The sequence below is a fragment of the Ptychodera flava genome, chromosome 5 (assembly GCF_041260155.1).
Source record: "Ptychodera flava strain L36383 chromosome 5, AS_Pfla_20210202, whole genome shotgun sequence".
NCBI lineage: Eukaryota > Metazoa > Hemichordata > Enteropneusta > Ptychoderidae > Ptychodera > Ptychodera flava.
The window spans coordinates 40,304,926-40,324,789 of record NC_091932.1 but is presented as its reverse complement, the minus strand read 5'-3'; the positions used below and the strand labels follow the sequence as shown (position 1 = coordinate 40,324,789).

At 34.5% G+C, this 19,864-nt stretch overlaps 1 protein-coding gene across 4 annotated transcripts in view; it reads left to right on the top strand.

Moving 5' to 3' along the window:
- Window positions 1–19,864, top strand: part of LOC139133942 (lethal(3)malignant brain tumor-like protein 4) — a 229,622-nt gene that overhangs the window by 197,166 nt on the left and 12,592 nt on the right. For 3 of the 4 annotated variants that reach the window (XM_070700761.1, XM_070700762.1, XM_070700759.1), the window contains exons 2-7: window positions 13,555–13,734; window positions 15,208–15,509; window positions 16,057–16,477; window positions 17,194–17,314; window positions 17,853–17,946; window positions 18,717–18,810. In XM_070700761.1, the coding sequence (XP_070556862.1) occupies window positions 13,587–13,734; window positions 15,208–15,509; window positions 16,057–16,477; window positions 17,194–17,314; window positions 17,853–17,946; window positions 18,717–18,810 (1,180 nt within the window). In that variant the 5' untranslated portion in view covers window positions 13,555–13,586. Of the gene's footprint in view, window positions 1–6,078; window positions 6,153–13,554; window positions 13,735–15,207; window positions 15,510–16,056; window positions 16,478–17,193; window positions 17,315–17,852; window positions 17,947–18,716; window positions 18,811–19,864 lie in introns of all 4 variants that reach the window. The other variant, XM_070700760.1, reaches the window with a different exon arrangement.

The window sequence follows — 19,864 nt, the reverse complement described above, 5'->3', positions numbered from 1 at the left end:
GCCATGGGTACCTTCACTGTTGTTTTGCTTTCCACTCCATTTTTGTACAAATTTTAGTCCTGATTTGAATGAATTTTGAATGAACCAAAATAAAATTTTCGCTTTCCACAATAGTATTCCTTGTAAACAATATGAACATAGGTGATTTGAAATTACAAATTTAGTCAGCAAATTAAATGTGAAAATAAGAAACATATGTTGTATGCAGACAGGAAAGTTCATTTTGTTGGCCTTGAGCAAAAAACCGCAAATGTGTTAGGTTTGTCTATTCACTAACCTGATCATCATCGTACCGGAAAACAAACGTCAGATTGCTAAATTTTTGTTCCAGAATTTGCATTGAGACAATTTAAACTTATGAAAAGCTTGATTTTGAAGAGGAAATAATTTTTATTGCGATCATGTCTTCCACTCTGTCATTGTACACATATTTTTTTTCGTTTTTCGGAATATTGTATTTTAGGAGGACAGAAATTTTGATAACTTATGGAACACTTTACGTTGTGATATGATTAAATAAGCCCAATCTCCAGTTTAATGTATAATTACAATACTATAGAGAGGGGCAAAACAGTCAGTGAAAGACAACATTTACTTAACAAATGTGATTATAATCTCATATCACATATAGACAGTTCTTTGTGTGACACCCCCAATCTTTCCATGAAAATAGGATAGCTCTGTTGAGATCTGTAATGGTTCAGCCCATTCTTTCAAGTAGGTAGTTGAAAGACGTGTCCCTCTGAATTTGCTGTGTCCTTGTCAAATATTTTTGGTGCACAGTCAACCCTTGGTTCTGGGAGTTATGTAGCAATTTGTAACTTTAAAAAACAGTAATGTTCTGTGGAAAACCCAGTGACCCTGCATGTTTGAAAAGGTCATCAGTGACTTCTGGTTTCAGCATTTATTCTTAAGAACAACTAAAATCAATAAAACAGTGAAAACAGTGTGTGTTAGATAACGAGACACAATCTGTAAAATGAGACTGTTTACCACAGAGACATTGCATTGTTTGAGAATTGAAGATCCCGTCAAGAATTTGTGAGATTTTCAAAACAAAGTGTATAACTCAAGCTTGGAATGAGTGGTTTGTTTACAGAATCGACTGCAAAATGTTTTCTGTGTTCTGTCTTACACAACCATAGCCATAAGTATACAACAATGCGGCAATGCACGTTTATCAGACTGTCCATTTTACCACAATTTATTTTACTTACTGACAGAACTGTGTTTGTATGTGTTTAACAACATGTTGAGATGTTGCACACTTATGGAATAATTTATAAGCATAAGAAATCTTGTTGAATGACAAAACTTACATCTGTTTATCATTTTGAGCTTTCTTTACCTGAAAAATGTACTCTTCATTTTGATATTGTAACTTTATTGTATCAATGAATGAATGAATACTCAAGATATTTTTCACTGTGGTTTACTTGAATAGTTGACATCGTGTAATATTGTATCCCAGTGACAAGAAAACTGAAGTATTACTGTTGCTAACATGCACTTTTGTCATAGAACGAGTAGCTGTGGTCTTTTATGGTATATCACTATCTGTAAGATGGTGTAACAAACCGAGAACAGTATCAAAATTATGTACTGAAACCATGCTGTAACTTCTGAGATTAATCAATACAAGTTTGTATTTCTGTTACTGTCCTTCTTTAGAAACAATTACATCATGCAGTCCAATCACTCATTTTACAGACCTGATAACACATTAAAAAAATAATGAAATCAACAAACAGATTTTTGATGGGGCTACTTTTTTGTCAAAATCCCACGAGAACAGCCACCTGTTAAATTACTGTAAATATTGAATTTGATCTTTTTCACAAAGTTGGACTTGAGGTTTACTTATACAGGAAAACGAAGCAGTTTCTTTATAAGGAAAGAATGAAAGAATTAGGGGATAAATATAATAATATATCTCTTTAGCAGATATTACTTTTAACAAAATTGTCGCTTGTTTCAAAGCTAATAAACTGACCCCTTTACAAAGGATCCATAGTGCAATGTGTGCGAAAGAAAGGTGTACAATGATGGCAAAAAAGGGAAATATTTTGTTCTTATCATCGTAGATGTAGACTAGCCACATCAGCCCATTTCTTTAACATTTGTTCAATAATATTAAGGATAACAATAACTGTGGTTTGCATAGCAGAAAATCTAATGTTTAATATATCTGCAGGATCATATGTACATGCTGTGTAATTCTGATCTGTGAAGTTCTAGACAATCTTCATGTGTTTGGTAATTACCTGTGTGCATGTCTGGATTCATGATGTTTTCATGTCAGTAGCCAGATCCTGTGAGTCCAAAAAAAATTAAATGAAAAACCGTGTCACCGCATCACTTTTTTTAAGAGACTTACTCAATAAACAAAGCTGAAATTTTCATTTGTCGAAACTGGTGTCGTGTTTTAGATGATGGAATAAGCTAAACGTACACATAATGTAAACACACCATTTTTTGGAGTATTGAAGAGATTCCTGTATTCTGTCTGTGCGACGTCCTTTGTACAAGTCTATGGTTTCTCTATTATAAGTCAACTAGGCAATACATGGCGAATGCATTACATGTTTAATTGTATACATTCAGTCACTTATCCGTCTCGCCACAACTCACATTAGCCAAAGTCTAAATCAATGAAATACTTGTTTTGTTGTGGCGGCTCTATTGTCTGCTTATTTCAGTTGAAATTAACATTGACAAATCTCATGGCAGAGAATTAAAGTGAGGGGTTTTTTGCCCCCGGGTGACAATAACATCATGATAAGTCCTATCGTCTTGTGACACTGTAGAGAAAAACAGTCACCTAATAAAATTTATATTATTATTGACTGCAAATTCACAAACTTCTCCCATAACATTTCGTGTTATAGAATTCCGTTTGTTGTGTGTCCTTGTGTTTTTGCATCGCGGGAGACGTTCTTGAAAAGAAGATATACACAATGTGCGTAATAAATACAAAGCTAACTCAATTCAGGCATTTTGTCTTTAAACCTTCAAACCGGCGATGTGTTCATGATTATCTGGTTGTACAGTTTTCAAGAATATATAATCTTACTTGTTATCCAGATTATAAATATGACAATTTTATGAAAGTTTTGTGTTAGTGGTATACTTGCAACATCACGAAAACTTGGTATTAAGAAAACCAAACGTGAAATTTCCCGTCCATTTCCCCTTACAAGTCAGTTTTATAAAAACATTGGCATGTTTAGAGACGACCTTTCACCTTGTTTTGACCTTTTGAACCCTCCTAATATGTTGTTATATGACTGTTCAACGGCCTTATCATATTCCTTGCCAAACCCATATGTCACTTCCTGCTCTACTGTGGAGCAGTTTGTCATAAATAATTGTTCAAAAAAATTGCTTTTCAAATCAACCTGTTGAGAAATTCTCAGTCGTGTTGTCAGGCTAGGTTTGTGAAATGGCTCACTTAATTAGCTGTTTTCATAAAGCAACTGGAAAATTTATGACTTGTCTCACTGATAAACTTCCTAAAAAATTAGTTGAGTACTTTTTGTTGGCATGTTACACAAAAAACTAGTTGTGTAACAATTCAAGGTAAAACCCCGTATTTCTCTGTTTTCCTTTGAGGTTCAATTTCTTCTCAAAGATTGGCATTGTTAGTTCACAGCTCATGTGTCATTTACCAAAGTAAGAAAAAAGAGAATTTCTGAAAAAAAAAATGCATAAATTTGTGGAGCATATGGTTAATAAAATGAGAGAAGAAACATCGAAAGTATGTACATGCTGATGGTAAAAAGGCATTTTTCAGTAACAAGAAATATTCTGGCAAAACGCACTGATGAATGGATGTTTAGAGTTTGTCATCTGCCCTACAAGGGGAAAAAAGGAAATTTGTTTCAGAAAGGATAAAACTATGATGTCACAAGTTTCAGTATGAGTGACAGTAAATTTCATGATGTAAATTTCATGACGACATGATGAAGCATTTATGCGACTGAAGCAGTGGTAATGTTTTTAGACATGGCATGGTTTTGTTTGAATTGAAGAAATATCCATGGATATGCTTCTCTGCAATGATGTTTCTGTGTGACACTTGTAGTTGGTTTTTGTATCACCATAACTGATTATGCCTAGGTGGCATTTGTAGGTTGTTGTAAACCGCTGTGTCGGGATATGTGAGAAGGGTTCAGTGCTGACATCCAACTTTTGTTTAGAAGAGACTGAGTGTATATACAAAAGTGTTTTCAAGCCGTGTGGTATGTCTACGTTGTTTTGCTTCAGTGGGCAGCTAGGGATGACTCAGCAGTGAACATGGAGTTATGTTAAAAAAGTATCAGTGTGAATACAGAGAAAATGAAGTAGTGGAAATTCCCAATAGTTGTACTTTCAGAAGACACGATTTATTGTTCTGTTTATTCCTGGTGGTGAAAATCGTGTGTAAGTACCATGTTTATGTTCAGGTCATGAGTTTCATGTGTTCTTTTTCGACTCTTAAGATTTTAATATTGCCTCTCATGTGTTTATCTTTTGATAAATTTTGCATAAACACCCAAGATTTGAGCTTTATTTTTTTGTCATTCCATTAATGGCACATGTCTGAATTTGTGAATGGTGAGAAACTTCAATGAAACAAGCATGAAGAGTGAATATCTAGCTCTGAATCATATTGTGAAGTTTAGGTTGACTGGTTTCAAATTGTAAATGCTGCGAAAAAATTAGTTCATTTGGAGATTTGCTGCTGTTGCCTTATAAGGCAACCCAGGTTCAAAGGTAACAGAGTTCACCATCTGAACACAGCTGTTTAATCATATGAGTACCCTCCCTCTGATTCAAACAACAACGTGGTTGTGCCTGGGTGCATGTGATACCAGCATCAATGCGGGTGTGTGGTTTGCAATAAAATAACCCTTCACAGAAAAACCCCTTTGTGTGCTTATTTTGTGGTCAGAGCTTGGTTTTATTGGTGGAAATTATCATGTAGTTGCATGATATTAATGCTGTGAGTTGCTTCACAGTGTTGGGTGCGCACGCCAAGCTGTAGAATCAGAAGTGGAAATTCATAAAAATTGTTGGAAAAACCAGACTGATAATTTGCAGAATTAATTTGTAACGAAAAAGGAACTGTTCAAATTATCATTCATTGTTCTACTTGTCTCCTATCTTGCAATATCAAACAGGTAACTCTTTTTTTTGTGTCATAATTTCCGAAGACTAGGAATTCATGACAAAATCTATATTTCTTAATTAACAAATGAATATTTCTAGGTCAACCAGATATGGAAGTAATCAGAGAATCTATTTTAAACTCAAAATGAATATTTTTATGTCAACATTCAAATATTCATGCTCTTAATTGTGTTTAGGGTAGCAGTTAAAATTAGACTGATTTCCTGAAAGAAAACCGTAAAATTGATAGGATAGGTTGGTATAATGTTATTTTCAAGTAACAACACATCATTGCTTCAAAATTGCTTTGTCATTGAAGTCTTTGATTAGTGTGAAAAAAATTTAAATGTTTGGCCATAGCAAAAAGTTTGTCAGTTAAAAAGCTAGATTATATTTTGTCGTTTAATTTTGGGTATTTCAAGTTGTTTGCAAAGAGACAGTGTCAAGGAAATTATTTTTCGCTCAGTTCGTAAATGCAAATATGAAATAATTTTGCGTGTAAGTGCTAGTACCGTCTGAAATTCAGTTTTCAAAGTGAAAATAAAATTGTTTCTTTGTTACTGATCTCTAGCATGTACAGTCATGGGATACCAATGGTGTTTCTAGAAGTTTATAAATTGCTTTTATTGGGATCCATTTATATGAATTTGTCCCTTTTCCCCAAGTTATTTGGTAAGTGTAAAGACATGCATTGAGAAGAAATTGAGATCTCGATTGTTGCACTTTGTAGGTAATACGCTTTGTTAGGGTGTGGTTTTGGTGTCTTTACTGGTCAGCCACGTTTTTTGTGATCACAAAACTGTGGAGTGGTAGCAAAGGTCATTCCAGTGTGATCACAAATCATACAAAACCCCTAACTGCCACTATCTAGATGTCACTGCTCTTTGAAAACATTTTTTAAAATCGCTTTTTGTTTTGATTTAACAGTAGGTATCCATAGAAATTACTACAGATATATTCAGTGTTTATAAACCTTTGAAGACAGAGAGTCAAGATTTGCGGTATGTGGTAATTTAAATTGTGAACAGTTTGATGAATAATGCAGATGTTCCGTTTGAATCAAACATACCGCCAGTCCAAGTACATAAATGAGTCATTAAAAAATATATATTTGACCCTTTCACACCCATTTCCCAGTGTAAAAGTCCACCCACCCTATTGACAACAATGGGGATATACCAAACTCTGTGCTGAAAGTGGTGAAGGGGTCAAGTTACTATTTAACAGGGGGCTGTGTAGTGTAATTGATAAGAGCAGCAAGGACTCATGTTTATGTTGTGGTCTTTTAAGTCTCAAGAATTTTTTTACAAAACACCATATGTCAAAGTTGTTGTGATTCTCCTCATTATCTGCAATATGTGTTGATATGATAAAAAAATGTGACGCATAGATTTTCAAGGGGAACTTTTTTGCATTCTTTCCTTTTACAATGTGGATAAAATGTTTTGAAGTATTCTAGTTATTTGAACTCAGAAGCTAGCGGCTTCCACTGAAGATAAAAACTGAATGAAATAAAGAAACATGGAAGTGACAAGGCACTTGTATGAACTTTTAACAGTTGTTCAGAATTCTCATTTGTTAATGTTATCATGATTTACAGACATTAGAGACTGTAAATCTGTTTAAAGTTATTCAAAGTTTAATTTCAATCAAAAATATTTTACAACAAAATTTGCGGATATAATGCAATTATTAGACCTCAGTTTTAAAGGGTCATGTACTTCTCAAAAGACAACGAAGGGCTGAACTGAAAAATGTTGAGAATTATTGTGTGATGGTATAAATTAGCTGCATGCATGAACTATGCATGTACAAATCCTAGTGTCAGCTAGAGTTTGTAAAATACATGACTTTGAATTTGATATGAGGGTCTAATGCTGTGCCTCAATACTGTATGAAATCTAATATCTTCTTTTCCCAGTTGTAAAGTTTCTACGTGTTCAAATTATATGCAGTCAGTATAATGACCTTTGCTTCAGTGCCATCAGATCAGTCCAACCTCCAACATGATATTTTATTGCGCATTTGTGTTAGCTGCTATTCACACTTGCGTCTACAGTTTTTGTTTCCTCTGAAAGAATTTAGAAAAAATGCATAATAGTTCATTATGTTAAACTTTTATTTGTGTAGTGTTTGACTTGTTCACAGGAAGACTTGTGTTCATAGGAAACTTGTTAGTCTTGTGTCCCTGAAAGATAATGTACATATATGTGCTTTTAATTCACCTCTGATTCAGAAAAGTAGATGTTCATAGGTGACTGTTTTTCTAGATTGCGTGGCAGTGTACATAAATACATTCAAAAGTAGAAAACTAAGAGACGTTGAGTGTTACTCTTAATGAACTGTTGGTCGGCAGTTAAGTTAAAGACTTCAGTCAAGGCTTTCATTGTTCTCATTGTCTCTGAATTGTTAGGCTTTTAGGGGAGAATGCTCTTTTCAATATAACAATTTCACCGCTCTTGATATAGCTGGCTGTAGATGTATTGCAATGGAGTCCATAACATTTTGGTTGCTATCTGTGTGCTTTTGAAAGAAACCTTTGAGTTTATGATTTTTAAAGAATAATGATGGTATATGAATGTTTCAATCGTGACAGATGTTTTATTTGAGATCAGAGTGTCAAAGAAATGTTGTGATTAGTTTTTTTCATGAAAATAGTGTTACTGTACACGAGAGTTTTCAATCGTCTCAAAATTTTTCGATGCTTCATCTTCGTTTAGCCTCATGGCCCAAACCAAGCCAAGAATGTTTAAGAAATAGTACATTATGAAGAGATTGTTCATAGAATTACGTTAAAGTATACAGTTCAGGGTTTTGACCTGTAGACTTAGTTTGACTTCTGGAAATTCATTGCTCTCTTACGTCCACAATTGCTATATAATCTGAAAGGCATATTTTTGTCAAAGTAATCTCTTGAGATGTGAGTTCAGGGAGTGCTAGTTGAATTCTTTCACGGCAAGAATCAGAAAAATCTGTGATGGATATGGAACTCATTAGATGACACCCTGCACATCTTCACCAACTCATGTTATTTTGTGACGATTTACAAATGAAAACTTTAAACTTACCATATTGTAAAACACTTGCACATACTGAGCAAATGGAAGGATCATGAGAAAGAAAAAATATACACAGTTAGCAAAATGAGGCATATCGTTCCAATATTAAAACAGACTAAAAGGATAAATAATCCGACTCATTAAAGAGTGTTTCACTTTTTGAACATATCATCCAAAATATTGATGTTGTAAAGGAGTGCTAGATGAATCTAAATGATTGTCTAGTATGTCTTCAGTCTGAACCAGCAACAAACGACCAAGGTGTACCTGATATATCTCAGTATATGAGACATACAGTAGGTTTTCTCTCTGCCATCCATGGTCGTACCGTAGATTGGACATCCTATAGCCAGCCATAATTGTCCTATCACAGTCTTAGCTATTGTCCTGTCACAGACTGTCCTATAACCAACCATGTTCCTGACCTAGGTTGTCATATAGCCAATCATGGTCCCAACATAGACAGTCCTGTTACTGTAGCAACCATCATCCTGACTCAGGCTGTCCTATAGTCATCCATGGTGCCAATATAGGCAGTACGTCCTGTACCCATCAGGCTGTCCTATAGTTCCCCATGGTTCCAACATAGGCAGTACGTCCTGTATCCAATCTCTAAACCTGCTACAGGGTATCCTAAAGTACATTGTTTAGACAGCCTTACGACTTACACATCTTGAATTATCAACAAATGTGAACATACCGGTATACTAATATATTTACTAGTTACAGACACAAATTTGTGCATGTATGCTATTTTATCAGCATTGTGGAAACCATCCCATACAGTTTTCACAGACACTACATAAGGGTTTTACTGTCATGACATATTTGCACAGTTTTACAGGAAAAAAATCATTTCATGATGACATAGTGAATTACCGGTAACATGGAATATACTTGATAAAATTATCAAAATAGTATTTACGGTGGCATGGTGTTTAATGTATCAATCAAGTCTATACGTTTTCAGGGTCAAATTTACTTCACTTTGTATCATTGCTGAAGTTGCAGTAACTGTTCCGTTTCAGTGTACCTGTTCCATCAAAGAAGTGTGTCGTTTTGAACGTTGATAAAAACATGGATTTAAAGTGTGTGGCTATCTAATAGAGAATGCAAACAGGAAGAAAATGTAAATATATATCTTTAACAATAATGGTATATGTATCATACGAACAAAAGCATGAAAGCTATATACTTTATGGAAGAACTAGGAATTGAAGTCAACACAAAATGTTCATGACATAGAAATTGGCTTTCAAGTCAAGTATGTCAGTATTTGAAATCTAATCACCAGTTTTAGTGAAATCCGTTTCTTCTTGAACAATTTTACAAGGTTGCTGAAGTGATTCTTATTAGTTTTTATGTGGAAGGGAAATTCAGTTGGAAATGTCTTTTCAGTTACTGATCCGGTACCGTGCATTTCAACTACAAGATATTCTAAAAAATTATATAAGAAAACTGTTTTGACATTTTAATCTCATAAATTGTGACTAATCTGAATAATGTACACTGTCAACAATCATGGGCAACAAATATTTTTTTTATTAATTCTTTAAATAGATTAGTTTGCGTTAAAGTAAAATCAAATAGCCTTATCATCAGCATGATCCAAACCTGTTTGAAAACAACAAAGCTTTTATCCTTGATGTAATTTGTGGGATTGCTACACCTGCTGGCTTTTGGACGTTGTTGTGCGTTGTTATCCCTGAGGTATTGTAGTCATCATACCCAATGATTTGACACCAAATGATGAAATTCTACATGATGGAAAAATCTCTTCACTCGGAGTGTATCCTGAATTATCAAATCAATGCTGACATTTCGGAATCCTCAAGGAGAAATATGTCATATGAAACATTGTATTTTTTTCATTTTTCAGAAAAGAAAAGAACAAAAAAATGATTACTATTCATGAGATCAAAATTTCAGAATCGTAATATTCTGATTAATGCAATACTTCATATTAATTAACAAAGCTTTGTGGAGTTCTATGGCAGCTGCTAATAAACAGCAATATTCTGTGTTTTTTCTGTATTATTTATTGACAGAATCAATGCTTAAAGAAGGGTAAAAAATTTCCTAATCTGTCAAAGAATTCTGCAATGTTTCATGAAAGGATAGTAAGCATATCCGATGACAGGTTCATCATGTCAATAATGGCTGATCCATTTTACATTTTAACATCATTACTTTGGATTCTCTGCTGGTACTTTCCTTTAATTAAAATTATAAGGCTCATTTCATGTGCTTATATTTAGTTAACTCCAATTTTATCCAAGTGTTGTTGTTTTGTCGTTTGAGTGTGCTCAATGTTGACTTCTGTCTTGATGATATCCATCAGTTTGTTAAAAAACACCCATGTCCACCTTTTGCGTCAAAAACAGTCAAAATGGAAATTTTCAATGGAAAGAAGGTCGACTAGAATTCTGCAATGTTGTCAGTGTTTACATTGTAATAACTGACAAGCAGCATAACAATGATATTCTAATCCACAGTGTATGCTCAATGTTTCCACTCATAAATAATATACAAAAATTGTCTCAAAATCAAGAAAGGATTACGTGTATGCCCTCCAGGTTGTGATTCAGTGTTCTCTGACATTTTCATCAAGACAATCAAAACTTTCTGTGAAATGTAGGCTTCCTACAGTGTGTGTCGTTCAGTATTGAATCAAAAATCGTTGACATGTTTAAAAAATGAACTTCAAGAAGTCTGAATCTGATATGTCAATTTGTCAGCATTTCTAATCCACTCAAAAAATACTCTCTTCCATATTGCATATTTCTGACTGTCAAATCTGTAACAAAAACTAGAATGGAATGAGGTCCATGGCTTGCTTTTGTCCGGAGATAAAAATTTGGTAATCAGCATGAATCCTTAAAAGTCTGCAATCAATCTGGGAGGAGTGGAATTTGCAATTGTCAGTGAAGATATTAGAAAGAGATGCAGGGTTTGAGATGTACACTCCAAAAATAAAAAAAATAGCATATTCTAAATAATTTGAGAGATTTGGTAACGAGAGGAATAGTGGTTAAAATACCTCATCAAAATGGAAATATTCCTACATTCCTGAGATTGTTGAAATGCTGAAGACTCTAGCTTTTCATTCTGTTGGTGTCACTGCTGAGGATGTGGTGTCTGTCTGTCTCTCTCTGTCTGCTGTTGTGTCACCGCGATATTTGATCTACAGTTATGACTCTTCTTTATTGTAGTCATATCATATCAGTGAAAAAATATTATTTGTACAGAAATTGGAGTGAAACACCGTCGCGTAATAAAATTAAATCTGTAAGTCGGTCATATATCATTTATCACCATATGTTTAACTTTTGATTTCTATTTATATTTATACCATGAGAAGCTAAATCTGATAGTACATTTTGTCAGTATCTTATTCATCGTTTGGACATTTGCTGTTTCATGTTTATATGCTGTGTATTTATATCAATTTTGTATTTAATTGCCATAGTTTCATAATACTTATTTTGGGTATTACACAATATTATAATGTTAAAAGGTAAATTCAGCCGTCAGGTCTTATACAGTGATAAATGTACTTTTAGTAAAGATTGATATATCTCACCTGTTCCTACACAAAATCTTTTCTGTAGATGCCAAAAAATGTTTCCTGTAATATTGAACACTATTTATACTGACAAATTTTGTCAAAATATCCCTTTTCTGACTCAGTTTGTCTTACGTATAGTTTGAACTAACATCAATTCTGTAATTTTCATTGACATCAAGATGTAGAGTCTGAAAAAAAATTGGCGGGAAATTGTATGTTGATGGGTCAAAGGTGAGATAAGGTCTGGCGTAAATGACGTGGTTAAACTGACTTGATTTGATAACAATATCTATCCTGTGTTTATGGCTTGAGATCGTGCAGTATAGCTGGCAAGCTACTCTCTGATACAGATTTGTATTTCGCTAGAAAATGTATCAGATGAGCATCATGACAACTGAATTGCAATATTTTTGAGCATCTAAAATCGGCTATTTTGTACTTGTAATGGAGACTTTTTGTAGAATTAATATGAAAAGTAATAAGAATAAACTTGAAAAGAGAAAAAGGTATAATTTACTTGGGTTTGGAAATTGTATCGAGGTCACAGAGGTTTTTATATCAGCAGTCTTCGTGTATTGGGTTTTGTTTGAAGAGTTGTGGTGTAGTTTTATATGGATCTTGCGGTGTTGTTGTCATTGAATCATGAATTGCATTCTACTTGAAAAGTACTCATTCTCTGGATTGGCATCGCTGCAAATGTTGACAGGATTTCCGAGGTTTTTGTGAAAAGTTGTTGCTCATGTAACTTGAAAAATGTACAAAACTTCCAGAGTTCAATGTACGGTAATTAATCCTTTGTTTGCATTCCTATTGAGCGTAGCATGCTGGCATGTCGAGAGTTCAAAATGAATTGACGATTTACATAAAGGGAAATGTACAAAATTTTGCCAAACAATGTTATAAAATATTGGCCCAGATACATGTATACTATGATATTATTAAAATTTTCATGATTTATGAAATATGGATAAACCTTTTAGATTTTTTTTTGATGTGTGAATGTGAATTAAACACAGGTAGACGCAGTCTATATGAATTTAGGTTTTCTTTGAACCATTTATAAGTTATGCTGTAAAAACATTTTGCATCCCGGTTTATCAAATAATGAGAGATGACCTACATGTAATCTTGATCATCAGTTTGACCATTAAACTCAGAAATTCATTCAACTTCCATGAAAAACTACGAATTTAATGTTGTATTTACAAGTCACTGCACTTTTTAGATGAATAATCATGGTTGAGGGATTCCATGGTTCTCAGTACATGACATTCCTTGTTGTTCATGAAACCACCTAACTGCCTGACACTTTGTTAGGGTGAATGTAAAATTGAGTGGTGAAATTTGCTGATACTTCTGTTAAGGAAATTGCCAACCATTCCCATTCAAGTTTGATGAAGAAATTTTGTTGCAAATGTGAGAAAGATGGAGGCACCCATGCTAGTTAACCAAACCACCTGAAATTCTGTATTATGCATGAGATATTAATGCGTTTGCTTACTGTTTTATGTGAATTTGAAGTTCCATCCGCCTGGGAACGTAAAACCACTTGCTTGATATGACTTTTAACAAAATAGAAAATTGAACACCTTTCTATGCTTGACAATATGTAGATTTTTGTACTCTTTTGAAAATTTAAAACAGTAGCAGCATTGTATCAAAGTGAAAATCTATATTTTGTATATTTACAGTTCATCTAGATACAAGAAAAAAACAATTATAGACATTATGCAGTACCATATATACGTGTGTGATGAAATTATTCATTTATTTCAGGAAGTTAAGTGGCCTTCATTTCTTCAAGCACCATGGCAACAGTGAGTACGCCCAGCGACAGCATCCTAGAAGGCCCTCCTGCCAAGAAAGCCAAGATTCAAGAAAATGAGAATACAAGTTCAGAAAAAAGTGAAGAGGTGAAAAGTATACCAAATGGGGAAATATTGTTGCGTAAAGAAGGTAATTTGACGTTTTCTTTTCCCATTGAATATTTTTAACTTTTCAATCATTCAAAAATTTTACTTCAGATTTTTATGCACATTGTGGACAGACTTTAGTGGAAGGCTGTTTAACACAAATCTGTCAAAATGTGCCAAATAAGGTCACAGTCACCATGGAGACAAATTTTGCAGGTAGCGTGACAGATGGGTTTAGGCAGCCATATTGAAAATGTTTGAAGTAAGATTTACAGTGTGCATGTCATTGTACACATGTAGCTATTCCCAGTTGGTGATAAAAGTGCTTTACGTTATCTTTTTATTTGTATCAACATACCACTTATCGTGTGTAGAGTCAGTGAATTTCTGTAAATCTTATTTTGGTCATTTTATTTTGAGGATTTTCCGTGTTGCAAAGTTATTTACATATACGTTCCTGGTCAATATGATTTTAACAGTAGTTTCAACCTTTCAAACCAAAGCTAAATGCAGAAATTTTCATTAATAGTACGTTAAACAGTAGAATAACATGGATGTAAAATAATATACAAAATAGGATAATGGAAAAATAGCATGTATAGAAACCCTAATCTTGAATATTTTGTAAAGTCCACCACTCAGTTTTACTTGATCTTTGCCCATTATTCTGCATGAATACATAAATGGATTATTGTGTATCGCACAGATTTTCTTGTGCCAGTCTCAATTACTTTTATATATTTTGTCAGTTGGACTACTTCAATTATATTTTCATGAATAGTAGCATATTTTTCAACAAACTGCAACATGAGCGAAGTCATGAAAAGGAGTTTTTACCAATGTTAAACAAAGTAAGGCGGAGTGAATGAGTGCATTTGGTCAATGACAACTATAATACTTTAGTTGAGCTTAGGGACCATCTCAGATTGTCGCATAAGTTCAAAAAGCGAAATGTTTTCGTTTACAAGGGGAGGGGTTTCACCTCCATTCAATTAGTGAACTTCACTTTTGCACTTTTATTTTGTGATTACAAGTTCTCTTTACATTGTGTGTAAAAATAAACAAAAACTGCACACTTGTACCAATAAATTTTGCCGTAACTGTTTCCACCTCGTTCGTGTCACGCTATGGTTAGTATTCAAATTTGATCAATTACTTGACGATGTAATGTGGTCAGGGGATACATATTCTTCAGAAGTGATATCAAAGTGTTACATTGTACTCTCAGGCAGACATCATTTCGCACTTTTGACCTTTCGTTTAGGGGGAGGGGGTTTTGATCTGAACAAAGGAATTTGGTTTTTGAACCTATGTGACAATCTGAGACTGTCCCTTAAACCCCTATCACCACCAAAGTGTGTTATGACCTCATTGTTTTCTGTGACAAAGTTTGACCACTTTAGAGGGAAAAATAAGGTGAAAGAGTGAACTTGTTGTTTGAACTGATAAGATGGAAGTTGATATGTGTTAAATCCTTTTTAAGAATGCTAAATATAGACTGCTGTGCCCGTTCTAGAAACAAAAGTTGAAGTGAAGAACAAAGAAGTGACTATAGAAGTCACGAAGGTTCCAGATAATGGCCCCAAAGAGACAGAGACCAGCTCTGCAAATGTCAGCACTGCTGTGAAACCAAGTGAGGACAAAATCATTGAAACAAAGGATAATGAAGAAGAGAAAACAAAAGCCAAACAAACAGAGAGTGAAAAAAGTAAAGAAAGAGAAGCTGGTGGTGGAGAGAGTGCTGGAGATAATGTTGATCCGATATCCATGATGGAATGGAGAGATGGTATTGCCACATTGCCTGGTAGTAATCTGCAGGTAATACTTTGTGCTGAAATATCAATGTCCTTGAGCTAATGTTGTTTTTAAAACGTATAAAAAAGTGAATTGTCTAGAATAGTCTATCAAAGCAGCTGGCTCCAAAACTATATTAAGTTCCCATCATCATGTGTGTTTTTTGCTGGTAGTATTCATGGTTTGTGAAATGCCATTGAGCAAAGCTTGATAAAGTGTGAAAAAATTACAGCCCAGCTGTCTATCAGTCTGCTAAATATTGTGTTAAAACAAGCAAGAAATTGTAGGCACAGGTCTGTGTAAAGTCTTGAATTTCTCTTGAAAGAAGAAGTCTGTACGTATGGCATGCATTTCATCTATAGTAACAATTATTTCTTGTCTAATGTATGATTTTGTTTCAAATTTGATGTTTTGGATTTCAAGAATAAGGGACATAGTTGCAACATTTATTCGTTATCGTTACAATTTTAGAGACAAATTAATATTAGAAAGAAAAGATATAAACACAGTTACAATCCTGTCTTCCGGTACTGTTATTTACTGGTTTCATGTGATTCTCTTTGTCTTAAAGTTTAAAATGAATGAATTTGGAGTTCTGGAAATTGTCAGTACGGTGGAAACCGAGACTGGAGAATCATCAGTGATGACTGTGGGCAGTGAGAACAAGACAGTGATTTCTGCTACTGTGTCAAAACCATCAACATCGATGACAAAGCCTTCATCTTCAATGGCTAAGCCTTCAGCCACAGTGACAAAACCTAGCCAGTTTATCACACTTACTACCAAAACTGGTCCAGTGGTGACTGCAGCAAAACCAACTCTGTCGCTGCAGTTGGTGCCTGCGTCAGCAGTTACCACACAGATAACAGCAACGGCTACTGCCACGACTGCGACTCTAACAGCAACCAGAGTTACGGCGACTGCACCAGGAACTGCAACCCATGTCACAACAGTATTGACAACCACACCAAAACCAAACTTTGTTGTCAAAAGTAAGTTAAAAAACTAACTCAAAGTCGTCTGAAATTTATCAGTCAACCTCCCCATATGTAGAACTGTAATGATACACCTTTCTGACAAGCACCGTAATCCATTATTACTGTTACCAACAGAATATCTATGAATACTAAAAAGTGTGTTTGAAACTAGCATCAGCCATTTCACCATGTAATTCCTATAAACAAACAAACAAAGAATATAGATGAACCAATTTACTTCCCTGTTGCTAACAAATCTTACTGTCAAAATCAACTTGCAAACAAATTCATATCCACTGGCTGCACACTTATGAATAAAATCAGTTCAAAATCAACAAATCTGTCAAAAGAGTAGATGACTCATAAAGTTCCCCAGCTATGTTAAATTTATTGGAAAACAGCCAGTAAATGTTTCAACTTTAAAGTCATAAAGGAATTTATTTATAAGTGTGAATTATAAATGTGTTATCAAGAATGGAAGCCCAGCTTGCTGATAATGGTTTTCCAAAGTGACGAAGTTTTCAGTGAAAACTTTATGCCATGAACAACTAACTTGTGCCATCTCCATGTTCTGTAAATTGTTTGTGGATTCTGTGTCTTGAGTGAAGAAAAATGTGAAAATTGTATGTCTATAGAATGATGTATCAGCTGATGAATTCAAAGTTGAAACCATTTTGAGATGTCGATCTAATGAACAGGCTTCATGGAAATATTGTAATTTATCAATACAGGCTTAGATGACACTGGACCTATCTGTTGTTGTGAAAACTGTGAACGTTATGGTTTTGCTTCGGAGTTCACAAAATCAGGACGCTTTTGTCGTCCGGCTTGTGCCATTGCCTTCAATAACAAGTAAGTCAAACATAGCTGTAGTTGTAACTACGGTTATTGAAACTACCTGTAAAACATTTCATAACAAAATGTAGGATAGATGAAATTAAGATTGACCATCTAAGCTAAGTAATAAAATTCAATTTAATTTATCAAAGTTGGTTGTTAGTCTGTAAGTATCGAGTGCTATTTCTTTGCCATGCTTTTTCTAAGCCCAATTCTTTTTCACTGAGCAAAACTTACCCAGTGAATCAATATTTACAAAACAGAGTGATCTGTTTCACTGCTGCCTGGTTGAAATATTGGTGATGATTATACTTATTGTTGTATTTCATATATGCTGGCATCTGTAACTTTTATTGTGTCAGATCTGCTGCCCAATACCAGGGGACTTTTCATTTGAAGATCTGTATAGTTTGTTGCATGCTCATTGGTCCAAGTGTTCATGTAGCAATATTGTCTGTGTACACTTAAAATGAATAGTGACAGGACTTTGTCAATTTGTTTCTTTTATTATGCCAAACTTTTTTTTGATTTTGACTCACATTTTGCATTGCAGACAGCTGAAGAAACTTGGAGAAAAGAAACCGCTCCCAACTGCTATATTGAAAATAAAACACAAGAAAAGAAAGATTGGTCATAAAATGGAAGAAGTAAGTTTCAACTAGCTAATACAGCTAAGAAATTTGTCGATATTGATCCAAAATAGGAAACTCAGTCACTCAGCTCAGCAACTTTGTTGCTTGTCACTGTTGACCTCAAACTAAGCAGATTAGCCTGTAAATTGTTACAATGTTAAAATTTAGCCAATGTGCTGTTGTTATACTCACTTGATACATAGTTATTGATTCTATGTAGCAAAATGAGCAATAGGGTCACCTAAAATTACTCTACTGTTGTTCTCCAAATTCATTTTTCTTGCCCAAGATTCAAATATTACATCGATGTCTTTTGAAGTGCTTTGTTTTTCTCACAAGACCCAAGAGATTTTAAAGGGATTCACAATTGCATCCCACAAAATCTGATTAAGTAAAAGTGTATCATGTTTGCTATTTAGTTAGGTTTGATATAAACTGAAGCAGCACATTTAGTCGCAATTTGTCCAAATCCAATTTGTTCATCATTATATCTTTACTATGCCATGATGAGAACATTTTCATTGACCCTCCTAACAAAATTACTCATAAAAACTTTGGATGACAATCATATTGATAATTTTTCTGTGTTTTACAAAATATTGTTGTACATGCAGAGGAGGATAATTTGATCACTGCAACGGTATATGTACTTCTAAATAAAATTGCAAAATCCTCTAAATACTTAATTTAATGATTCTTGAATCATAGAATGAAATCTTTATTTGTGGCAATCCTTTCTCGTCTTTTGATATGAGTTTCTTTGTTCTTGGCTCTTTGACTATTAGGAAGTACGTGGAGATTTGAAAATGAAAATCCGAGTGACCAGAGAAGGTAGAGACGATGATTATAAGATAGGTGAAAAGGCTGGACTCAAGTACAGTAAGTGTTTCACATTTTTTTGACTTTTATTGTATCCAAGTGGCATCATAGGCGCACGACGAATTTTAAAATCACTTGTCTGTAATTGAATGGTGAAACTTGCATTTTATTAACAACTGTGCAAACAGAAATCATGCGGACAGCTTTTGAGACATACTGTGAGCAGCGCCATGAACACGGCTGTGGCCGCTCGGCTATCTTGTACACATTACTCTAAAGGTACGAAACTATTGGGAAAATAATTTAAATAAAATCCGTAAAATAAAACGTTGTTGGCAACCCTGGGGATTCAAACTTCTCTGTGTTGTCGCATGCGTGGTACTAAATCGATCGACAGGGTTCTTGAAACACAAAAACTGCACCGGGCCATGTAATTGCTGGTAAGTCGCTAAATTTTACTTCCGGACAACTCCCGTGACACCGCCATTTTGAAGGCTCCCATATCAGTACGAATCATACAATGAATGACGTATTGGTTTAAAAGGAAAGTATGCGCATGCGTCAACTTCAAGCTGCACACTTTGAAAATGGCGCTGGCATGGGACTTGTCCGTAAAAAAACATTGCGCTAATTATCAGCCGTAGATAGGGCCGATGTTGACTTTACAAGTTAGGAAGCCGATCGATCGATTTGTGTAAGTATTCCCTTGATTAAATTGAAGTTTGAATCTCGAGGATGGCCAATAACCGTTAATTTTGTCTAATTTAAAAATTATTTTCCAAATACTTTCGTACCTTTAGAGTAATGTGTACAAGACTGCCGAGCGGCCACAGCCGTGCTTTGGGCGCTGCTCACTGTATGTCTCAAAAGCTGCTTGCATGATTTCTCAATAAAATGCATGTTTCAACATTAAAATTGTAGACAAGTGATTTTAAAATTCGCCGTTTCTATAAAGTTAGTAACGTTAACAGTAGAGCTGAGCGTCCACAGCCGTGCACGGGGCACTGTTCACTGTATGTATCAATACCTGCCCGCACGACTTCCGTTTGCACAGATTTAAATAAAATGCATGTTTCAACATTAAAATTACAGACAAGTGATTTCAAAAGACGTC